This window comes from Sylvia atricapilla, chromosome 3, assembly GCF_009819655.1.
Source record: "Sylvia atricapilla isolate bSylAtr1 chromosome 3, bSylAtr1.pri, whole genome shotgun sequence".
Classification (NCBI taxonomy): domain Eukaryota; kingdom Metazoa; phylum Chordata; class Aves; order Passeriformes; family Sylviidae; genus Sylvia; species Sylvia atricapilla.
Window position 1 is genome coordinate 87,315,531 of NC_089142.1, and position 21,774 is coordinate 87,337,304.

Consider the following 21,774-nt stretch of genomic DNA (forward strand, 5'->3'; position numbering starts at 1 on the left):
GCCCCTTCTTAGTTGGTCTTAATCATAACATCTGTCAACATAATTAAAGCTTATTACATTCCAACTGAGTGTCTAAATACAGTGTTTTCTTCTAGAGAATATTTTGTCATGTTATTTCATTTTATTTTTCTGTCACGGGTGATTCATAACCCAAATATTTTAGTAAATAATGCTGAATAAGCCTTTGACTCTTTTTCTACTGTTTGTACTTCATGGGAGCCTCTGGCTTTTGTAGCCATAAGTTTATGAACAATATATTTATCAATAAATATGTAAAAAGTTGAATTAGAGGAATTAGCCACAATTACTAAATTATGGACTTTTTCTGGCAGATCAGCATTTTATGGCCAAGTAATAAAATCTTGGCTCATTTTGAGGTTGACATACTCTTTGCTTTTAGAGTGACCAGGATTTTCCTCCAAGTAATAAACACCAGACTCTTCTTTGTACTTGTGTTGTTTTTTAAAATGTTACTTTAAAGGATTGGAGTTGTAGATAAGGGATTTGGAAGTTGTAGGAACAGCAAGTTATGTGAAGTTGGATGAAGTTGCTTTTTGTTTCTCTGTAGGTTATTAATCCAGTGTTGCCTTTGATTGTAGAGAAATAACCTCAATGTAGTATAGAAGTCTGAAATGTTGGTAAGGTTCATGAAAATGCCAGGAAGGTTGCATTTGTCTTTAGACCCACAAATGTCTAGCCTGATACATCTTTTCTTTGTTATGCCTACATTAGATGTTTTATGTGGCTTTGAAAAGGTTTACAGTGAAAAACTTACTACCTAAGAAACTTGCAAGTTTTAAAAACTGTCATTTAGTTAAACCACTGTTGCTAACTAGCTGGTTACATGTAATCTTTATGCATTTTTGTAGGTATGTAATACCTACAAAACGCTGAACTTAAAAAAAGAGTAAATTTTAAGTATTCTCAGATTTTACTTTTTTTACCTTTTACAAGAAGAGCTCCTTTTCCTGTAAAAAATAGGAGATGGAAAATCTGGATATTTTCAAAATCAATAATCTTTTCGGACCAAATAGGTAATGCTTACTTAAGCTGAGTAAGAAAACAACTTGCTTTAGTAAATGTTAAGAGGCTCTTGAAGGTATTTAGAATATAGGTGTCATGGTCTGTAGCATAAAGCTGAGGGCCCACCAGGTGGTGCTGGTGGAATACATTTAATGTTGCCTTGGCTGCTTAGAATGTGTCTTAACAGCTGTGAATGAGATGGGTGCAGTACAGGAAAACTTAGTTCATATACAACAAGCCAGTTTGTACAATTGAAAAGAATACACTGTAGTATTGTGTAGTGGCTTTGTGATTTGTGCACTTTCAGCTTTTAAAAATTGGATATAGATGCTGAGGAAAAACCCCTTATCCATAGGATGGCTGACATGGGAAGCGCACAATGGAGGCATGGTTGCAGATAATTTACCTGCTTTTTGTTAATTCAAAGAGAAGTTTGAGACTTGTTCATTCATGTACTAGAACCACATTGTATCATACCATAACCATGTGCTTGTTTACCTACTACATATTGACTTTAAAAAACAAAATAATTTTTCACTAAAGTGTTTTTAACTGTTTAGGGTTGATAAGAATCTTTCCTACTAAGAAACGCACAGTAATGAGGATCTCATTATGGGAGCAATTCTTTTGGTTTCATCTATTAAATGCCTTAAAAAGTCAAAATAGAAGCAAATTCTGAAGATTCACAAGATTTTAATACAATTTCACCAGCTCTTATGATGTTGCTGTTTTTTTTTTTACTCTTTTGAGAATTGTATCCATTATAGAAGTGGGAGGAGGAGATTGATGAACGGTGTGGACAGTAATTCAGAGTCTCTGTTTCTATTTCTATTCAAATTTCTATTGCCTACTCATTTGAGCATGTTTGGTTTTCTCTTAATATGCTCTGACATAAAATATATATACGTTATTTAAAAGACATGATGTAGAGCATTTAGCAACGCTAAATTGGCTTAAATTGTCTATAAAGCCGTCCTGCTTTTCAAGAGAATGATGAGAATTTGGAAAACATATGAAATGTCAGTGAACCAAAGTGACTGTCGCCTGTCTAGTCAAAAAGTAAAATCCAGTGCAACTGCTGAAAATCCCTAAAGTTTGTAATCTAAGTATTTTGACCATGCTAAATGTTTTAGCATTCTGTGTGCCACTGTCACATTGGTAACCACCTCACTGTAGCCATATCCAACCATGTGATAGCCATTAATAGTTCTGTAAGAATTTGGTTCACTGTTGAATGAACCAGGGGATGGTTTCTTTGGAGTGCATGGCCTTATGTGTTTAATCTGGGTAAAAGATTTATTTAACGTCTGGGTCTTGCTGTCTTGGGCAAAGCATTGTGAGGCTCTATGTGAGTGGAAATTCTTGCTCCCCTTTTCCACGTCTGCTACACCAAATACTTCATAGAATAACTGCATGCATATACTAAATCATCTCAGAGTGGATCTCAAGTATCCAGTGTATGCTGTAGGTGTTTTTTATATCTTGTTCTTTTTCCTGTGATAGTTTTTTTACTTGGCTTCCCCCCCTTCTTCTCACCCAGTGTGTAAATGTTTTTGCTCTTGAGGAAAGGAAATATGCTTTCTTCAAATGTTTGTCTCCTATCCTGAGTTTTAATTTTATCTGCTCATTTTAGCAAGGAGTTTTTGTACTGCCTGTGTTAAAATTTGGCACAAGTCACATATTACCACAGAATGACAGTATTAGTGCAATTCTTCTGCTTCTGCAAATTATCGGTATAGTATTAATGAGAAACATTAAAATGTCAAGTGTGCTAAATTCCCATCAAGGTCACATCAGTTTGTTCACTGCAGAAAATACCGGGACACGATCGAGCAATAGGCTGTGTTCAGTAGTACAGTTTATAGTACAGCACTGTAAAAATGACTGCAAAACACTGATTTTTTTAAAATCTAAAATTGCATTACACTGTATTATCAGTGTGTTAAATTTAAAATCGCATATGGGCTAATGTTTGAGATCTGTTGGAATATCAAGATTGAAGAGAGATTAGTGAAAAGTTGTTAGAAGCGTGTGCTCATGTGTGGTTTTTTGGAAGCAATAGCCAGAAAGGGAGTGCTTGCCAGATGCTGCCTTTATAAGGTGTGAACAGGTTAAGAAATACGTTCTGCTGCATTGTTCTTTAAATTACTTGTTCATCAGAGAAATCAATTTTATGAGTCTTCTGTCAACATCTTTATGTTCAGCAGTTAGGTTTTTGTGATATGATCTTATTTCTGGGTGCTGTGATGGGAATGTTTTATGAATGCCATTTATAGTGAAGGAGTGTTCATAATACTGAATCTTTTTGAAAGATCATGAAAATAGTTTCGTTTTCATTTGCCCTGTTCGCCTGGTCTGAGGATTTTTTTTGCTCCGTTTAAACGGGTCTGGAGTTACATTAATTTTATTCTCTGTATTTATTGAAAGATCTAGTCTGTTTGTACTACTGTTCTTTGGAGTTTTGGGTAACTTTAAAATCTGACTTGTGTGTACAGCATTCCACCAATTGCCAGTTTTGATGGGGAAGAGGGGAATATGTAAAAAAATGGTAAGAAATTATTACCTTTTGTATTTGCATTTTACACTATTTACTGTTACTGTTCTTGGAACGTTGAATGGGAATATATTTAACCTCTGAGCTGTTTTCCATCTTTTTCTAAAGGGAGAGGTTTCTAGGTATCGGTTTCTTTATTTAAAAATTTGACCTAATAAATGTTCCTAAAAGGAAAATTTATAGTCCAATTTTAAAGCATTATAAAGCAAAGTTATGATTTTTTGCTGAAAGGTCTGTTTCTTAAGGGCTGTGGTTTCTCTCCTTATGGCAAAGATTAGGTTATTTTAAAAGTGAAACAGTAAAAGTAAAAATAGTTCTGAAACTGATAGTATTAACCTCCAGTGCAGTAGCTGTATGATGCCATAATTATCAACCTGAAATTCCAGTTCTGTTGAAGTTATTTGAAGAAATATACTGTGGATTCAGTGGTATCAGAATTTCACAGCTGAAAATAAACTTAGGCTGTGTATACTCGATTGCAGTTTTCTCTTGAGTGGAACAAGAGCACTTGAGGGATCTTTAATTATGTGTTTGATTTGAATTGCTGAGTTTATCATGATTACTGAATGAGTTTGAGGCATACAGTAGATACATGAACTGTAGTTTTAAGTTCCTGAAGACAAGCAATCTGTTTTTCTTTGGGGATGGCAGTGAGAGCTGGGAGAATATGGTATTGAATGCTCCTGAGAAGGGAGCTGCAGCTCTGTGGCTCAGTCTGTATCAAGTTGGGACTTTTTGAGTGTTTTAGGGCAGCTGGCATATGTTAATGTGTGTGTGCACGCTCATGGCTTGGATTCAAGTGATACTTGAATGGTAGACTTTAAAATGTAGGTGTTATTAATGAAATTTTCAGGTAGGTTTGGTTTTGTTTGTGGAAGCTGGTTTGTGTATTTACTTCTGGTAACACTTGTTTCTTGTATTCGTTTTCTCTCCACTTGTAAAAACTGAGACGGACTGAGAGCATGCACAGTGTGTGTATTTACAATAAAGCCAGGATTGATAAAGAATGAATGTTGCAAATCAGGGAGGGGTGTTTTGGCTTAAATGGAGATATTTTCCACTGACATACTTTTGTAAGCATTTGGTATGTTCAAAATCTGAGGCTTTAAAAAGAAATCTAAATATTCACTAAAGTCACTTGGGAAGTCTTTCACTTGTGTTGTTCAGTTGTGTGCTGTTTTACAGATTTGCCATTTTATTTTTCAGCATTGTCAGTGAAGCAGGAGCATCGATCTACAGTGTCAGTCCAGAAGCATCCAAGGAAATGCCAGACCTAGACCCTAACCTAAGAAGTGCAGGTATGAGGCGTATTTAATCTTATCACATTTCAACACAGAGCTCAAGTCTCACATCTCAGACTGGTTTGTTTGTATTATTAAATAAAATAATAGCCAAAAGTAGAAAAAAAGTTTTTGATATTTTATTTCTAAACCATAATTATTCTGTCATTTCACATTTCAAGTCCTAGGCATGCAAATGAATGACATTGTCTTCTACTAATGCCTGTAATGTAAAGACCCTTGTGGATGTATTCCTTCAACAGGCTGGCACAGGAGAATTTATAGCAGTGAATAGAACCAATGAATTGCATGAACTTTTACAGTTGCACATGTCCATCCCCACAGGGGCTTGACCTTCCCTCTTCTCTGTGTGTACATAAATATCTCTAGCAATAATTAAACCACTCAAGGGCTGGAAAAACAATGTAAAACTAGAACAGATAATTTAAAGATGCGCATTTGTTGTGATCACTGCAGTCTTCACATGGCTGAATACAGTTTTCAAGATATACTGTTTAGGTTTTGTTTTTAAAAAGTTACCGAATTCAGCGTAAATGTCACTGAGATCTAACAGAAATTGGAAATGTGCAAGTGTTGCCACTGTTATAATTTTCAGTGTGTGGTTAAAGAGTAATCTTTAAAGACCAAATTCCTAGCTGCTCCGTCTGTATCCAAATTCTACTCATGGATTTTTTTTTTAATTCAGAGACAGCTTTAAGGGCAGGTTTGAGGTTATTTTTGTTTTACTTCACTTACGTATTTTTAATTCTGTGTCTTATTGCATTTGTTTTTATCTACCTTGGGTTTTTTTTTTTTTTGTTCTTAGTTTTTCTGTAGTTTGCTGTCATACTCAATCAAATGTAGCATATTGGAAAACACAGCAGCACTCGTATATAGAACTTTTCCAGTCCAAATTATAATGTTCTTAAATTTAATGTTTTTTTAGCAGGTTACTGGCCTGGAAATCCTTTAGAGGGTATAAATCAGCAGAAAAGAATTCTGACATGGTATTCAGGGGTAAAACTTTATAGAATTCCCCATGTTTCACTTTCCTGTTATTTCCACCAAGGGGAAAGTGTTAACTTGATGTTTCAAGTGAATGTTTTTACAGGAATATTCTTGGAATGTCTATATCAGCCATTCCATTTGCAGGAGAGGTCTTTAGCTTCTTTTTGCTTGATTCCCTTTTCCCTGCCTGCGAACAGACTCTGTTGTGATAATTTCTTCCCTGGGCCACAGAGGTTTTAAATGTGTCATGTTATGGCCAGAGTAAATATGAGGCATGTGACATTTCTGTATTTGTGACAGATAGAACTAGCTTTCCCTTGGGCCACAGTTTTTTATGGTGCTGATGTATTAAATGTAGGCTTAAAGTTGATGTAAATGAACAAAAAAAAAAAACACTGAAAGGGAGGAAATCCAGTTATAAGATATACATGTTTCTAATTTTCTCCAAAATTAACTTTTCAACATTACAGACACTTTTATTTAGTGTTGTGCATCAAATACAGTAAATTGAAATCAAAATTTTAATACATTATAGATTCAAATAATAATTACCTAGAGTTCATAATTCCTCCATTATTACCAGGTTTTTCTTCAGGCTTAATTTAAGTGCTGTTTCATCTGGTTTTAAAAGCATCAGCAATTTTAACATGCTGCACCAGTACCACAGAGTGGATAGAAATTGGAAAAGGCTAGGATAGAAATTAAAAAATAATTGCCTAGTTTCATGGATATTGGCTGTTATAAAACTGACAGCTAGAACTGTGTTACAATCAAGGTATTCTAGAAGTTGTAGGCTTTCTTCCTGACATCTTTTGGTGTAAATTTGTAATTCACTGTGCTAAAGCTATGAATGTTTTCTTGAAGTTGAATGTAAAAATGGGGCATAACATTAGAGGGAAACATGAACTGATGTTTGAGGCTTTTTCAGATTTTTTTCTTGACTAGCTTACTTGTGTAGTTTCAATTTTCCTTTAATTTGCAGCATACAGCAAAGTGACATTGTGTCAACGCTGACTTGTTTTTTATTTTAATTATTGTGTTACATCATGTCAGATTCTGTGTTTACATGATAGCATTTAGTACATTAAAGGAAGCTGACAGCTGCATGATGAAGTGTGACATTTATAGTTAAAATAAAAGGTACAGCTGACGTGAGATATCTGTGATCTTAACGCTATTTGCCACTTTAACATTTTTCTCAACAAAACTTTATAGAAGGTTTTTTGAATGACACAGATAGGCTTGTGTTTGTCCATTGGGTACATAAATGTAAAATATTAAATAATACATGTTATATGAGAACTTTCTCATCTCTGTAATATTTGCAGAGCTACTGTTAGTAGCAGTTAGCAACTGTTGGTTGTCAGTTTTTGCTTTATACAGAGAAATAGAAGATATCAATCCTGATGGAAAAATTATCTTAATCACTTTCTCCTTGGCTGAGTGTCCTATATAGGGAGAAACCCAGCAACCTTCAGCATTTCTTGGGGGTGCTAATTAAAGGTATTAGTTAATCCATGGTCTCAACTGTTTGTTTTTTTTTCCCTTTGAGCTGTCTTTGAAGGTCATGGATGCCACAAATTTGTAATAAATGACTGAGAAAAATCTCTTTTAAAATCAATGATCTATGTACAAACTGTAGAGCAAAGTATTTATAATCATCCATACAGCACTTTTAGCCAAAATTGCACTTGCTTTAAAAAAAAAAAAAAAAAAAGATCTTTTTTAAACAATTTTCTGTTATCTAGAGTACAGAGAATGAAATAGGGTCTTTCCGACTTTTGAAATGTCCTGAGTATTTAATGAAAATGCAGAAGCTTCTGTACTGCTACTGCAGTTCCTGTAAAATCTTGTGGAGTGGGACTCAGCTAAGTAGATAGTAAAGAACTTGATGAAACCTAGTTACTTGTGTTTGAGTAGAGTGAGAAGGTATCTATCCTCTTCTGACAGTCATTGTAGGATTAATGAGCAGAACAGCTATTTCTCAGCCTCACAGAATTAGGAGATAAGAGGCTTATAGGCCAGAGCAATAAAAGGATTTCCTACTTGGTAGGCTGAGGAAGTTCAGCTGCAGCAGATTAGGAGGGCTCTGCCTAGAGAGCAAGCCACTGGAATTCAGTAATGGAGGGGTTTTGGATGAACCTGCGATAGGATTGCAGTCTGACAGTGAAGGGAGTGCAAGGCTTCCTTGAATAATACTTCTCAAAAGCTGTGCCCAAGGACACACTCGAGATTTGGGGTGGGAGGTATTGTAGGGAAGATTGGAGACCATGAGTAGAGTGCTTTGCAAGCTGGCAATGTTGATCACCTTTGTGAAGTTTATTAATATTACTCTACCAAGGCTCTGTGACTGCCAGCTCTGAGGCTGCAATGAGGTATTGGTCATGAGGGAGCTGTGAGGCTGGGTGGATGACTGCAGTTCTATTTCTGCCCTGGCATGTGTCCTCTGGCCACCCTCTTGAAGAAGTAGTTAAAATATTTCATTTGGTGCAATTTTCATAAAGCTGTCAAATTTGTATTTTTTTGGTTCTGTTCATTTGTTGGGGATTTTGCTGCTTCTTTTTGAAATTTATTTTCTGACCTAGCATCAGTACACCACTTCATGTTTAGCCTTTGATTAGTTTTTATTCATGACAGCTTCAAGTAGGAGTTATGCACTTGAATTGGCCTGTAAAATCTCCTGGATTGCTCTGGATCTCTGTGATTGAGTTAATTTGTGCCTCTTTTCAATGGAAAGCCTGGATGCAAGTTTTGCTTAGAAGCAGCAGAAAATAATAGTTTTGTGGGCATGGTACTTTGCCTTGCAAGTTTAACAGTCATTCATGTGCTGTTAGTTACCTTTCTTTGCCAGAACATGAGATGACTGTCTTTGTGTGGTATTCTTTATAGAAGAAAAGAGTTAAACTCAGTAGTGAAAGGCATTCCTCCCTGAGACAGATGCGTTCTGTGACAGTCTGTGCCAGCCTGGGTTTGGTTGCTGTTACTGGGCAAATTTGGAATTTTGTGATTTTCCAAAGGTTTATATCATTGCTTTACTTCCATCCTGCTCTATACGGGTTTTCCTAATGTTTATTTTGATGTGCAGAGCCTGTATTACTAATAAAAGTAAGTTTTATGGGATAAGAAATGAAGGATGTCAGTAGAGGTATCATCACATACACTCTTCAAGGCTTTCTTATTTTTCCTCTCCATGCTTTTCCACTTCTACACCCTCTTGTTGCAAATGCTTGTTGGCTTGAGCAAGTTTGGCTAGACAAAAGGGGAAGACTGTGGAGGAATAGGTGAAGTATATAGAAAGTGTAATAACATTTAAGTCATGTTGAAGGATGTCACACAGGAACGCGGAATTTATGCATTTTCTGATGCCTGGGAGCTTTTTAAGGTATGGCCAGCTATTAGTGGTTTTGTTGTCTGTAATATAAGGAAGATAAAGGATGTACCAATTGTTTGGCTTGTGCTCACAAAGAATTTTTTTCTTCTGATGCCTCTCCATCTCTTGGATACCATAATGAAATTAATCTTGCTTAATAACTAAGAATCAGAGGAAACTGATGCATTCTAGTGAAGCAGTGGCCTGATGATAGAGAATTGCTATGAAGCAGTAGTCATGCTGGGATTTTACTCTGGTTTCAATATACACTCAGTTATATAAATGGGAAATGTCTTCATTTCATTAAGTTGATGAATTACCTTTCCTTTTGAGATGACTGCTCTAACAAATAAGCAATCTTTTCTTTCTATCAGTTCTTAAAAAGTAAGGTAAAAGGGGGAGAAATGGGCTGATTTTTCATACATTACGTTTGTGTTAGAAGAGATCTCATGTTAAGCCTCTCTATTTTATTTTCATGCCTTATGCAATGATACACGCTTGATTTTTAATTTGCAGTTCTGTGTTCAGATGCTGAAAGAAGGGCAACATACCTGGGCTTGCCTAATGCAACAACCCTAAGAAATGTGCATTTTTCTCTTGGACATGAAGGACTAGGGCTCTGTCAAGGCCACATGGTTGTGTCACCCAGTCAGGAAAGCAACAAAGGTAGATGAAATATTCCCTAGAGCTACTTTTTTGAAGCTGTGGCAAACTAACAGGGCAAGCATGTGTTGTGCTACATGCACAGGTATAATCCAGTATGGAAACTGTTGTTTCTAAGGGATGTTTTCTGAGTATAATGAAGAATTTAAGAGAGCCAAAGGTCACACAGCGCAGCTTGCCTTAGCATTGTCAAATCCCATCTGCTTGTCTCCTCTCCACAGGGCAGAACACATTGCATTATTGTATGCTCAAAGTTCAGCGTACCTCTTGCACTTTTCCTTGCAAAAGAAAGCCTTGTAGGCTTTGAGGGCTTGTTAGGACTTTGAGACTGTTATGCTACAGGGTTTCATTCCCTGGGGTCCTGTTAGAGACACAGAGTTCAGAGCTGTCATACTGGCCAGCAAGTAGAAGGTAGAGATTGGAAAAAATGTAATTTCTTTTGACTTTATCTTAAGGAAAGTAAAAGAATTTGATGATTGGATGTGTGGGACATAGTGCCTGGTTGTCTACTTGAGCTAATTTCTCTATCTTCTTAAAAGAGCACTGCTCCCCTTTGGCTACTCGGGAGAGAAGGTCATTTTTCAAAAACTTTATTGTTTTATTTAGTCCTACGGTTAAAACATTCACACTGCTGTCTAAGTGGAAGCCTTCCACTACAGCTAGTTGGAGAGAATTGGTGAAAGTTCCACAAGCTTTTAGAAGGGAAAGCAAGCACTGAGTTCTAATACATTCAAAAATTTTGTCAGCCCAATGTGTAGTTGGGTGACATGCAACTAGAGCAGTGTGAAATGAAATCATATTTCATCTCTCATCTGTTGTGTTCTGTAGCATTTAAAAATGAGTTTAACTATACTTTTGGACGGTTGGAGAACAGAGAACCAGAGTAAAATCCCAGCATGACTACTGCTTCATAGCAATTCTCTATCATCAGGCCACTGTTTCACTAGAATGCATCAGTTTCCTCTGATTCTTAGTTATTAACACTGTAGTGATGAACATGCAGTGCTTAGAAGTGAAAAGGGTGGTGAACAGCAGTAAGATGTTAGAACATGTTAATGATAGTAATATTAATGAACTAAAATAATAGTAATAGCAATTACCAATTCTTAATTAATAATAGTATTATACGTAGTTATGAACAGTAACAGGAGGGTCTTGTTACTTGTCTCCCCATAGGCCCATTCCTGCCATTGAGCAGAAACTCATCTTAAGGTGTGGGCTAGGCTCTACAGTTTAAACAGAAATTATAGGGTATCTGTGGGTTCTGTAGGAAATCAAAACCCAGTCCCTAACTGCAGATAGTCTGGAAATGACTGAGCCTCTCCCAGCTGGGCATGCACATGTTCCTCTACCAGGGTTCTGAGAAATAGAAAAATGGGCCTGAATTGCCCCAAACCAGTAGCACAATCCTAAATGGATTTTTACACAGATATTAGAGGTGTTTGTGGTCTTGTAGTTTTCTAGTTGTTCTAGACAAGATTCTAATGTTTTCTAAGCTGTGTAATCCTCAGGCTATGTGGGAGAAGTGGTGCAAAATCATTAACATCCTGCTTATTGGCCCTGTATTTCCTCTGAGGCTGTAGCTCTCAGGAGTGGGCTGACGTAGAGGAGTTTGATCTCTTCCTACCTGCGAGTTTTGTGTGCTCTGGTCAAACTGCTTTCCCTTAGCATAAAAGATCTATGAGAACCATGCACTTCCCCCTTCTGGTGTCACTCTGTGCATGTGTTGTGTCTGTGTATTTCCTTCTGAAGGCTTTATTACTTCCTTGAAGTGTGGAGCTAGAGGAATGACTAGTACCAGGCTCTTCAATTCAAGGAGTTTTGGTTTCCTTTTAATACTGGGATTTGATGTGTTATTTGCCAAGTCTGCTTTTCTTACTAGGCAGAGAAAAGAACATTCTGATCACTTATAAATGTTAATATTTGTTGTTGATACGAATGACTAATTCTTCTAAGATACAGATGACTAGCTCTTGTAAGATTAGAATTTCAAGTAATTTTTTACTTTTAGTAGTAACAGTAATCAACATATAGTGATGCAGTTAGTACAAGCAGTGTGACTGTGAAAAGGATATTGATATATCTACCTTTTAAGTTGAACAGATGGGGAAAAGTTTTTTTGGAGTTCATACCATCTTCTGAGACTAACTCATTTCTGTGACAGAAAAATCATATTGGGCTTCAGCTAAATGATTATATGTCCGCTATCTCATCTTGGATAAAAATGGATGCTATTCTGTGATACAGAAATTACTAAGGCTTGAGAAAAGTGTTTGGGTGTTTCTAAGAAAAAAAATATTGACTTTAAAAAGCTGCATAGTAATATTCACTTATTGAAGTTTTCTCTTTAAACATAGTTCTAACTTTCTTGTTGTATTCAACCCATCTCTTTTAAAGATTTTTTTGGTTATAAATAAGTAGAATATTGTCATTCATTATTTCATTAATCTTAGGCAAATAACAGATTATCAGTTTTATGGAGTTAAAAGTAAACTAAAATGTAACCTTTTTAAAACAAAAACCTGCTCACTTGCTACAGAAGAGCTTTGGATGAAATGCAGCTGTTGAACAGTTGCTTAAAATAAATTGCATACTTTAAACCCACCAACAAGATATATGAGGATTCAAAACTGTGTCACAAATCCTGACCTCCTGAGAAAGAATGCTTAATGAAAAGACTACTGTACGTTTCACTGTAGCCTTTGCAAGGAGGGTGAAATTCAGGTCAACAGGATAGAAAGCATCCAGGACTCAGGAAACCTGAACAATCGATCACTGAGTAAACATTATTGCAGATACTTATGGAGAGTAATTGATCTTGAACACAATAATAGACTTTATAAAAGGATTTAAAAAGTTGTAATGTTTCTGTATCTACTCTGGTATGATGTATTGACAGTAATTATGTTACGCATTTGTGAGTTAGTCCCTGATTACCTTAAGATATTATTTTTTTATTTCCTTGACATTGAAGTTTCAACCCAGACTTTGGAGGTGCAAAGGTTAATTTAAAATAGGAGGATGGATGAGTTACTTGGATGTTATAGTAGCATGTCTCAGCAAGAACTAAATACTGAGGTTTTATAATAAAGATACAGAATGTTCTCATTTATGACAAAATTGAACTTGAACTCATCATAGCTTAATAGCTTGTGGTTGCCATGTATTTATTTGTAAGGCAGTTATAAAACTATCTACTGCCTTCACATCTGGAAGCTTCACATTTTTTCAAAGCACAAAACAAATGCTCCCACTCATGTGGAGTAGCTAAGCTGTCACAGTTATTGACTCTGACACATTTTTATCTTTATGTGAAGATGTGTTTAAAAGAAAGAATGCCACCATCCTGGACTTTTAGCCAAAAATGTTTTTCTGCTTACGGTGTTAAGCAACATCTGAATGCCACTTTAACTGAAGGAAATTGTAACATTTTTGTTCTACTCATACGCATTCCTCATTTGCACTCCTTCCTTATCTTTCCATTAAACTCTTTGTGGTGTGGCTCTTACCTAAAGCAATGCACAAAGAGAACATTTCAATATTCAATTGTCTGAAAACAGAAGTTGGCAGCCTGCCCCCAAAATGGGTAAAATACTTGAAACCATAATAAATTTCATCCAGTTCACAAGATTTCCAGCTGCCCTTGCACCCTAAATAGTCTGATTTTGGTCTTAATTATTGCTTTATACCTGTTCTGTTACTGAAGTGAGGCAGGTAGCCGAAGAAGTTAGCACTAATTCTAGTCTTTTAGGGCTGGCAGCTGACTTGTATAGATACCATGCAGAGAAATTGTAGTGCTGCTGTGTTGGTTTGGCCCTTGCCACACTCAACAGCAAAGTTTTTTCTGTCTCTAGTCTGGAAAGATTTTGCCTGAAAATTATTATCAGTATTCTTGAGTGAAAACTCTCCTTTGTGATTTATGCAAAATACGCTATTGCTTGCTGTAGGAATTATTAGAGAAACAAAGTTATCTGAAGTATGTTTGAAGAAAATGGTCTTAATTTAAATTTCTCAATTGAAATTAGTGATTTTATGTCTAAGACAGGAGTAGCCACATAATTAGGTATGTTTGCTAGTTCATGGGGGCATACCTGCTTATTAGCCATTAGGAAACAAAACATTTTAATGTAATTCCTCACTTTTTATGAAGATCAGACACAGACATTGGCATGAGCTGTGCAAACAACTCTTATGGATCTTTTTTGCCCATCACAGTGGCATCTTCATCTCTGAGACAAACTTCCTTTACTATCTGTGGGTTTATCTTGTCAAATAACCAAAGTATGAGGTGAATTGAGACTTCCAAGCAGTAAAATTGCTTTTCTAATGAAATGGCAGAATATGTCCTATCTAATGACAAGACAGGATTACAGTAAATATGTTGCTGTATTCTTATTTCTCATTACACTGGGATGTGAAGTACATCTACGCTGAAGTCAGAGGACCACCTAGACCATTCTGTTCCTTCAAGTGTTAAAATTTTTCAGAAATCTATTGAAAGGCAGCATAGTATGTTACTGCCTTTCCAAGTGTTGCAATATTTTCATACTCCAAGCTTTGCATTTATGGGGTGTGCAAGTCTTGTGATTTTCTAATAGAGGGTTGTGTCATCCTGATTTTAGTACACTGTTTAATATTGATTTTTTTTTTTCACATTTTACTTAGTCTATTATATTTTAATAAAGGCATCTCTCAAACTTTTCGTGTTTGGCCATGCCAATAACTTTTGAGAAATCTGATTTTGTCATTTTGCCCTGCATGCTGTAATATAATTTAATCTTTTTTTGCTTGGGCAAAAGTGAAGAATACCTTAATATCTACAGAAGTAAGAATGCATTACCTATTTCATTGGTAGTCTTCTGAAAATGCATGGTTTCTGAAATGTACCTGGTGTAAAATAGTTGAAAATGAAAAACAAATTTTATAGTGTTGATATAGTTTTTAAGAAGAAAATGCCAGAACCATCAGGTTTTACTGTCTCTGCCCCATGGTAGTAGACCTCACACTTCTGCAGAGCCCAAATAAATGGGTTTGCCTGTACAAGAGGCAGTAGATGGTAATCTTGACTAAATTTCTGCCTAGAGAGAATGTGAACATCTCTTGCATTATTCCTACTGTGCTGTCTTTTATTTATCAGTTGGAAAAGTTCTGGAGTGAAATTGCGGCTTTAGTGGGAATTAGGCAGGTCAGCTATCCTGCTGGTATTGACCATAGGAGCTGCATCCCTTAATCGTGTAAATGACTGTTAGCTGATCTTCCTGCTTCAATATTGTAACTCTTAGGCCTGATCCAGGAAAGCACTTAAATTGTCTGTGTAACTTTATGCGTGTGAATAGTTCTGTTTGTTCCAGTGGGAATTCCCACAGGCATCTGTGCAGAAGTGCTTTGCTAGGTCAGGTCCTATGCCTCCACTGGAAGCCTCCTAGGGATATGACAGCATTGTCAACCAAGCTAATATGACAAAAAGAGTCTAAATTTTACATTTTAATTGAAGGTTCCCAAGAGAAAGCTATGCTTGGAAAATTCCTGCATCAACCTATCCATATAGTTGTCTGTTTTTAAAAGGTATAATGAAAGGAGATGTGGACAGTGAGAGGTATTTGCTCTCAGCTTATCTGAAATGTAACTTTTGGAATATCTTTTTCCATTAGGTAGAACTAAAAGAAAATTCTCTAAAACATTGTATGGGTATTGAAGAAGATGAGTTTAATGATGGTTGCTGAAGGACAAATATAGTGTCTGTGCATAAGCATCAGTACATTCAGAAGAAATACACTGTTGTGTTTTCTGGTTTGGATCAATACTACTTTCATTGGTGTTTTGTTTCACTTTTGTTTGTTAGGTGGTGGGTGACTAGTATTTCAAAGTAATTAATATGAATTATTTTTATAGGAAAGCATTTCTGCAGTGAGCTATACTCGTGTAAGTGATAACTGCTGTGCTTATGCTGATTAACCTTTTGTGTTTGTTTTTTTTTTGACAAGAAGGCGTACGTGATTGACTTTGAATTCAGAACTTTTCTATCAGAGAAGCAGGCATATCAGATGTCACCAGCACAGTGCTTTCTGAGCCTAGCTAGCAAACTGCCTTTGTCAGCATGTTAAAATGGATATTAAAGGATATGAAAAGTCTTGCGTGACCGAGCAGTGAACTTCATGTTAACTGTGTGTTTAACAGTGCAAATCTTTAAAAGTGAAGTCTCTAGTGCAGCATTTAATTGATAAACTTTCCAGTTGTGGTTTGAGGAACATGCATATCTCTGGCTACTGTTTTGGCTTCAAGTACAAATGTTTAGTCAAGTCCTTTTCTGAAATGCTGTGAAGCCTTTAACACCCTGTAGTAGTGATGGTTGCTGTTTAAATTAAGCTTCAAGGATGATTAAGGGCTGGGGCACCTTTCGTACAAGGAAAAACAAAAAAACCTGGAAATGTGTAGTCTGGAGGAGGCTCAGGGGGATCTTAAAAAAGGGTCCTAAGTACCTGATGGGAGAGAATGAAGAAGAGAGTAGCAGACCCTTCTCAGTAGAGCCCACTGTTAGGACAAGAGGTAATGGGTGCAGATTGGAACACAGTGTATTAAATCTGGACACTAGAAAACATTTACCTATTGTTAGGGTGGCCCAGCACTGGAATGGACTGACCAGACAGGTTGTGAAGTCTCCACCAAGCTGGACCTCATCTGTGGCAACCTGCTGTAGCAAACCCTATTTTAGCAGGGGTGTTAGACAAGATAGCCCGTGTTGTCCAGTGGTGTGTCCAACCTAAACACCCTCTGTAAATGATATATTACTTCTGTGATCCAGTAAAGGGGCTTATAGGTTATTTTATATATATGATAATTATAACCATGTGCATGTTTTCATACATGTATGTGTTAAATCAGCTGGTGAACACTGGAGATACTTCCAGTATTCCTGTTTTAGCATTTTGTGTGTTGTTGACCAAACCACTGTGCAGACATATATATATATATATATATATATATATATATATATACACATATCTGTTCCTGACTCCTGTCTGTTCTTCCTCTAACACTCTCCTGATTTGCTTAAAAATGTGTTTAAATGTAAAACACTCTTCAAATGACTGGTGCCCCGTGGGGTTGATTCTGGACAGAGCTTTTAAAGGCCCACAGCTTTCTTAAGTCCCACTTTTCTTATTTTTGTACAAGTGCATGTGGTAGAGGAAACAGCCTTGGCAACAAGGTCAGGAATTGTTATGTTTGGTTTTTTTTTTATTTTTGGAGGGGCTAGTTTTAATTTTTATTGAGTTGGGATGTTTTTGTTTTGTTTTTTCTTTCGGGTTTTGCTTTTTGTGGGATTCTTGGTGTTTAGAGTTTTACTTTTTGTTTGGTTTTTTTTAGGATTTTTGTCCTTATTTGGAAAGACTTTTGGAATACCTCTAAACACTTTTGTTTTTTGTTAGTGTTTATTTCACTAGGTAGAATGAATGTTCTAAGAGCTGCGAAGCCAGCTAACCTGTTTTGTCTTCAGTCAGGAGGAAAAGAATAATTTATAGATGTAATATTGGTAGATAGAACTTGTCTAGTTTCATATATGTTGGAGGGCGCACAGTTGCAGATATTGAATACAACCCAATATCTGCAGCATCAGACCAAGTTTATGTATTGATGCTTGGAAATACACTTTTTCTTCTGAGATTTTGGTAAGCAAAATGATTTATCAATAAATAAAGCCTTCCAAAATGCGGTCTTGATTCAACATGATTCATTTGGGTTTAGAAGACCAAAGGTTCTTTCCATATGCTCTTATTGCATCAGAAATGTTGGAAATTGCTTTTGTTTTTTCCAAATGTGGTTATAAGTGTGACAGATTGCCAACTGATGTGCTTTGGTGTGCAGCTTAGATTAATAAATTCCAAGAACCATTTTCAACATGAGCACTGAATTTTATGGTTGTATTAGATAAACATATAAATATCTGATAGATACCTTAGGAAATACTGTATCAGATAAATCAGTCTGTGAAGAGATACTCTGTTATTTTTTTAAATGTTTGTTTCTTCGTATCTGTGATTTCAAGTTAAAGGTTCTTACAGAGTTCAATGTTAAATGTTGCCTATGTATTTAGTATGGGTACAAAGGGAAAAATATAGTGTACACAGTTTCATTTATTAACTCTGTCACTCAGAAAAGCTTTTTAAATGTCATGAATATGTTTTAAAATGTCCCTAGGTCTTTGCTGGAATTATTCAAATAAAAAGTTTGATTAATTTACATGTGATGTCCTTGTCCAACAATGAAAAAGGATTCTGCAATATTATTGGTTATTTCCCGGTGTAAAAAAAAATTAAATGCATAGAAGATGTAAAAAAAACCCAAAACACCTTAGCAAAAGCAATTACTTGATTCAGGCTTTTCAGAGAAAAGTGATAGCTGTTTTCTGATTCTGTTTTTCAGTTTCCATAGCTAGACGCGTCCAAGACCCATTAGCTGAGCTAGTGAAAATCGAGCCCAAACACATAGGAGTTGGAATGTATCAGGTAAGATAATATGTACCAGTTAATCTGAGTAATCTGCCATGATATAGAGCAACACCAAAATGCTGCTTTTTAATTGTCAACTAGTTATGTCTCCTTTAAAAGACGTTTTCAGTGTTGATGGAATGGTAGTAAATACTTAAAAGTCATAAACTGCCTTTTTTTTAAATCTCTACTTTTAATGATTGGGATTGAGACTCTGAAATGGCTGTAGCCAGATGTATAGTCTATTAAAAACATCAAATCAGACAAGTAACCTGATCTGTAAAGCTTTCTCTTTTTCCGTATTGTTACAGCAATGGGGTTTTAGCTCTTTGTGTAAAATACAATGAGATATTGATCCTCCATTTAGAAGCCATTAATTTGTACTCTTAGGTGCATTCCTTCTTAGAAGTTTGTAATAAAAGGGTTTGTTTTGAAGATTTTCATTGGGTAAAGCTGAATTGGAAAATGTTTGACAATTGTGATTTTTATGCATTTTTGTTGGTTATTTCTGAGAAGAAACTTTTACTTTCTAAATCTCTTTACAAAGAGCATTATGTTAAGAAGTGGTACATAAGTTATTGTCATTTTATAGCATATTGGCATTGATTCAGGAAACCATTTATTCATGTGCTTAAGACCCATTAAATAAAGAAGAAAAAAAAATTATCCAGAAAATATGGCATGTGCTTTTCTCTATATTTTTGAAACTGTAGAATGTGAGTAAATTTGAAAGACTGCAGCAAAATTCAGAACAGAAAGCATAGAACTGTCTGGATCTGTTCTGTCAGGTCAGGTCATGAGCATTAATGGGATAGAATGCAATTAGCAGCCTAGAATCCCTTGCCACCACTGCTAAAGGTGGTGTGACAAAGAGAAGGTGTTATGAAAATCTTCCAAGAAATATATGTCCTGTTCTGTTTTTACAGAATTGAGGTCAGTATTTTAGTTGGTTAAAGTAGAATTCAGAACTGCTTTTGCAAGTCCTGCTTGTATTACCACAGATGAGATAACTTATTCATGTTGCTTGTTAACTGCAAACTTATTGGTAAACCTAACTTAAATAATCTTTTGCTATATACCATACTGTTTGAGGAAAATTATATTGAAGGGCTGAAACACTGTAGGGTTCTTTAACATATGTATCTAGATTCCAGTAAAAATGTGCTTTAATGGTGACAGCTATAAACATGGGTCATCTGGCAAAAGAAGAGCTTCAGTCTGAAGTGTAGTTGGTTTCCTTACTTGTGGAGATCTAGGGCTTTAATTTATAACAGTAGCGGTGATATGTTGAAACAAAAATAATGAGAAGTGATACAGACTTTTGTTCATCCTCATTTTAAGGAAAGAAGTATTGAGGAAAAAAAAGAAATTTGAAATGCTATGTCAGCATTTAGAGAAGTTGACTGATATTTTTTTTTCAAACAACAGTTCCAAGGTGGAATATTTTACTATTTGCAGTATACTGTGAATTTTCAAGTACTGGGAGCTTGCATTGTTGTTTCTAGAAGATATTGATTTAAATGCGCACCACCTCATGTGGCCCATGTGGACATTGTACAAGCATACATCTAAAGCAAAAAGACATGGAATTGGTGGTGGTCGTGTGGTTTAGCAGTCATTATACTATGAGATGAATATTGCAGTGAACAATATTGCAGCAGCTCACTGCAGTCTCAGAGATTGAAGCTGGTGTAATTTACTTTTCATTCATTGAGATTAAGGTAAGTACCATGTTCCTGGCCCTTCCGGAGAAGCTTCTTGGTCCATGACAGGTGTTTTGTGGGTAAATGCCCAACTGTGTTATTTGTTATTGTCCAAATTGGTTAGAAGAAAAGTTTCAGAGAAATAAATCCTAGAAGCCTAGGATAGAGATAGACCTCAAATATTCATTCCTAGCTATATGCATTTTTAATTATTGTCATGGTTTGAATAAATCTCTAAGGTAGATTCACGTCCTGTTGAAATTCTTAAGGATCACCACAGAAGCTATAGTGTTTGTTCAAAGATACATAGACTTCTTAAGTGCTGGATCTTTACATGACGTTATTGGAAGCAAATTTGCACTCTTGAAAACAAAGTCAGAAGGTCTGCTGTGCTTTAGGCATGACAGCTGTATTGTGGCACAGGAAAGGAATGGGAGGAGAAGAGGAATTAAGCTTTTCTGTCTTGTCTTCCTTTTAGAGAGACAGCCACTTGCTGGCGTCTCAGAGGACAGGCATGGAAAAAGTTGTTTTGTTGTACAGGGAGTTCCAGAGTAATGGCTGATATAATCCCTCAGATAAAGAGTATTTCAGGTACAGAATTTTATGATATCCAAGGCAACTTAAAAGGTTTTATTACATTCTAATTTATAATATAAATGCTGGCTGTAGGTTTTTATTAATTTCTGTGGTGAAATATGCAGTGCACAGTCTAGATCAGAAATAGAGCAGTCTTTTCACAGAGGTGGTTGCTTTCTTAGCTTATTGTAATTTTAAACCTATCATTTAAATATGACCTTTCCTTTCTTAAACACCCTGAAATTGATATTTAAGAATCTGACAAATACTGGTTTTGGCACTCTTGTCCTGAAAGAGGGATGATGATTAGTCTGTCAGCAATTAGGCAGAGGTAGGCTGAGACTGTGCTGCTGCCCATGACCATGGGAGCCATATAGCACAGGCAACATAGTGATTTCTCGAGGGGTGATTGCACACTCGGTGTGTGTTGATCAAAGTGTGAACTCCCTGAGGGGATGGTCTTGCCTTTTCTGTTACTCCTACTCCAGTGCCCCAATCTTTTTGTGATGTTGGTAATGTCTACATGATGTCTTGGGTTGGCGTAACAGAGGGGCAGCAGTGCACAGCTTGCTGGGGGGTGGGGATGGGGCAGCAGCCTTCACAGCAGCCTGACTGACTTGGGACCTGGCCTCTGTCAGTTTAGCATAGCCAGAGGTCCCAAACTACTCTACTTGAAAGGCAGTGGCAGAGACAACAATTTCTGTCTTTTCTCAGAGGTTGAAGTGAGGGACTGGTGAAGTAGAATCTGCCAGATGAAGGCTGTAGCTTTTGTAATGTGACTGTGGTACAGGACCCTTGTGTGTTCAACTGAGTGACCCCCTTGGGCAGAACTTGCTCTGCTGCTATCAGCAATGATAGCAGAGCTACAGGAAAGTGAGGTGGTCATGTGCTAAATCTGCTACTCACAATGTGAACTTGCCCAAAGTCTGTGGACTGTGTGCCACACAAAGGGAACTGAGTGAAGGAGCTGCATCTTCTCCAGTTGCTACTTCCATGGGATTTTGGATCCCTTCCATCTGGTCTCTTGTTATTTAGTGTGCATGTTTGTGAGAATATTGCTGTTTTTTAGTTTTACTAATGCAACTTTTCCGAGCAAATCTGCTCATCTGGG

General features: G+C 36.3%; 1 protein-coding gene across 1 annotated transcript in view; it reads left to right on the top strand.

Moving 5' to 3' along the window:
- SRBD1 (S1 RNA binding domain 1) overlaps positions 1–21,774 on the top strand; it is a 124,336-nt gene that overhangs the window by 55,870 nt on the left and 46,692 nt on the right. Inside the window, exons 16-17 of the mRNA XM_066316089.1 lie at positions 4,784–4,875; positions 18,320–18,402. Of these exons, the coding sequence (XP_066172186.1) occupies positions 4,784–4,875; positions 18,320–18,402 (175 nt within the window). The remainder of the gene's footprint in view (positions 1–4,783; positions 4,876–18,319; positions 18,403–21,774) is intronic.